The sequence below is a fragment of the Gavialis gangeticus genome, unplaced genomic scaffold (genome assembly GCF_001723915.1).
Source record: "Gavialis gangeticus isolate Ggan-Ray unplaced genomic scaffold, GavGan_comp1, whole genome shotgun sequence".
Taxonomy (NCBI): Eukaryota; Metazoa; Chordata; order Crocodylia; family Gavialidae; genus Gavialis; species Gavialis gangeticus.
In genome coordinates, this window is record NW_017728992.1 from 60,410,056 (window position 1) to 60,411,335 (window position 1,280).

Sequence of the window (1,280 nt, forward strand, 5' to 3'; positions counted from 1 at the left end):
AAAAACATAACTACAATGTTAAACAAGGAGTAGCTATATTTCTTGGCTATTATTTTCAGTTATGACAAAAAGGTTCTGAAGAGAACCCATAAACATAGTGCACAGTGTGGTGGTACACCATCTTAGAACTACACAAGAACCTGGATACTTATCTCAATGAAACGCAGCTGGATAAATGGGAGTGTCGTTACAGTATATATTCAACTGTACTCAAAGACTCCCCAGGCAAGCAGCAATGTTTGCCTGTAAAATCCCGAAGTCAACATGAAATATAAGCCAGGCATTACCTTTATGCATTTTGCTAAGCTGCCTCATTACCTTGTGCACCAACTGATTTTACAATATGTATGCAAAGATCAGAAATAGATCTTTCTAGTTTTTCTGCTTCAACACTAAAAATCTTACATTCCTGTATAAGTCTGGTCTGCCTACCATACCACCTTCTCTGCAGTTGTCTACATATAAAATTATCCCTCCAGGTACTTTACTTCCTCCATCTTTGTATATACCAAGCACTACCAATCTGTAGTAGTTAGGAAGTAAAGATGCACTCATTCAGCTTTATATATACATGAAACTTTGTTTTTACCGTATTTACCTCCTCTTCACTCTCTTTTTCTTCAGACGATTCATCCTTTTCTTTCTTTTCATCCTCCTCACTACTAGACTCATCTGACAAGATTTCAGGACCTTTAGTGTTTTTGGCTTTTCGTGCTGTTCCAGAACTACTGCGTTCTTTTTTGCTACCTTTGCTGGGTGTTTTCTTGGACTTTGGCAATGGCTGTTCAAGACAGATGCATTATATCAGACCAGAAAAAAAAAGTTGGAAATTTAAAAAATTCTAATTCCAGTTGAATCACATGAAACAAGAATAAGCAAAGCTCCAAGTAGCACTGATTCACAGCATAAAGCTGGGTTGGTTTTGGCAAGCCAGATGCTATGACAGTGGATTAACATTTTAAATTGAACCAAAATGTTTAAAAATCTATTTAAAAAAAGAATTAAAAAATATTTAAGTCCACCATAACTTTAGCTGCTACAAGGTTTTACATAAAATTAAATTTATTTGCATACCGTTATGGTCTACGAGAGAAGCTAAGTTTACATAAGCAGCTTATGGTCTAAAGCAGTGATTCTTAACCATGGCACTGTGGCAGCCTGGAGTACCTTGAGATCCATTCAGGGGTGCCCTGGGGTGCCATACAATGTTAGCATCGTTAGGTTTGCAAACTTGATTCTCAAGATAAAACCAGAAATTTCAAACAAATCCATAGTTGTGT

At 36.6% G+C, this 1,280-nt stretch overlaps 1 protein-coding gene across 3 annotated transcripts in view; it reads right to left on the minus strand.

Moving 5' to 3' along the window:
* Positions 1-1,280, minus strand: part of DEK (DEK proto-oncogene) — a 42,702-nt gene that overhangs the window by 15,490 nt on the left and 25,932 nt on the right. For 2 of the 3 annotated variants that reach the window (XM_019523280.1, XM_019523289.1), the window contains exon 8: positions 590-781. In XM_019523280.1, coding sequence (XP_019378825.1) covers positions 590-781 — 192 coding nt within the window. The remainder of the gene's footprint in view (positions 1-589; positions 782-1,280) is intronic. The other variant, XM_019523300.1, reaches the window with a different exon arrangement.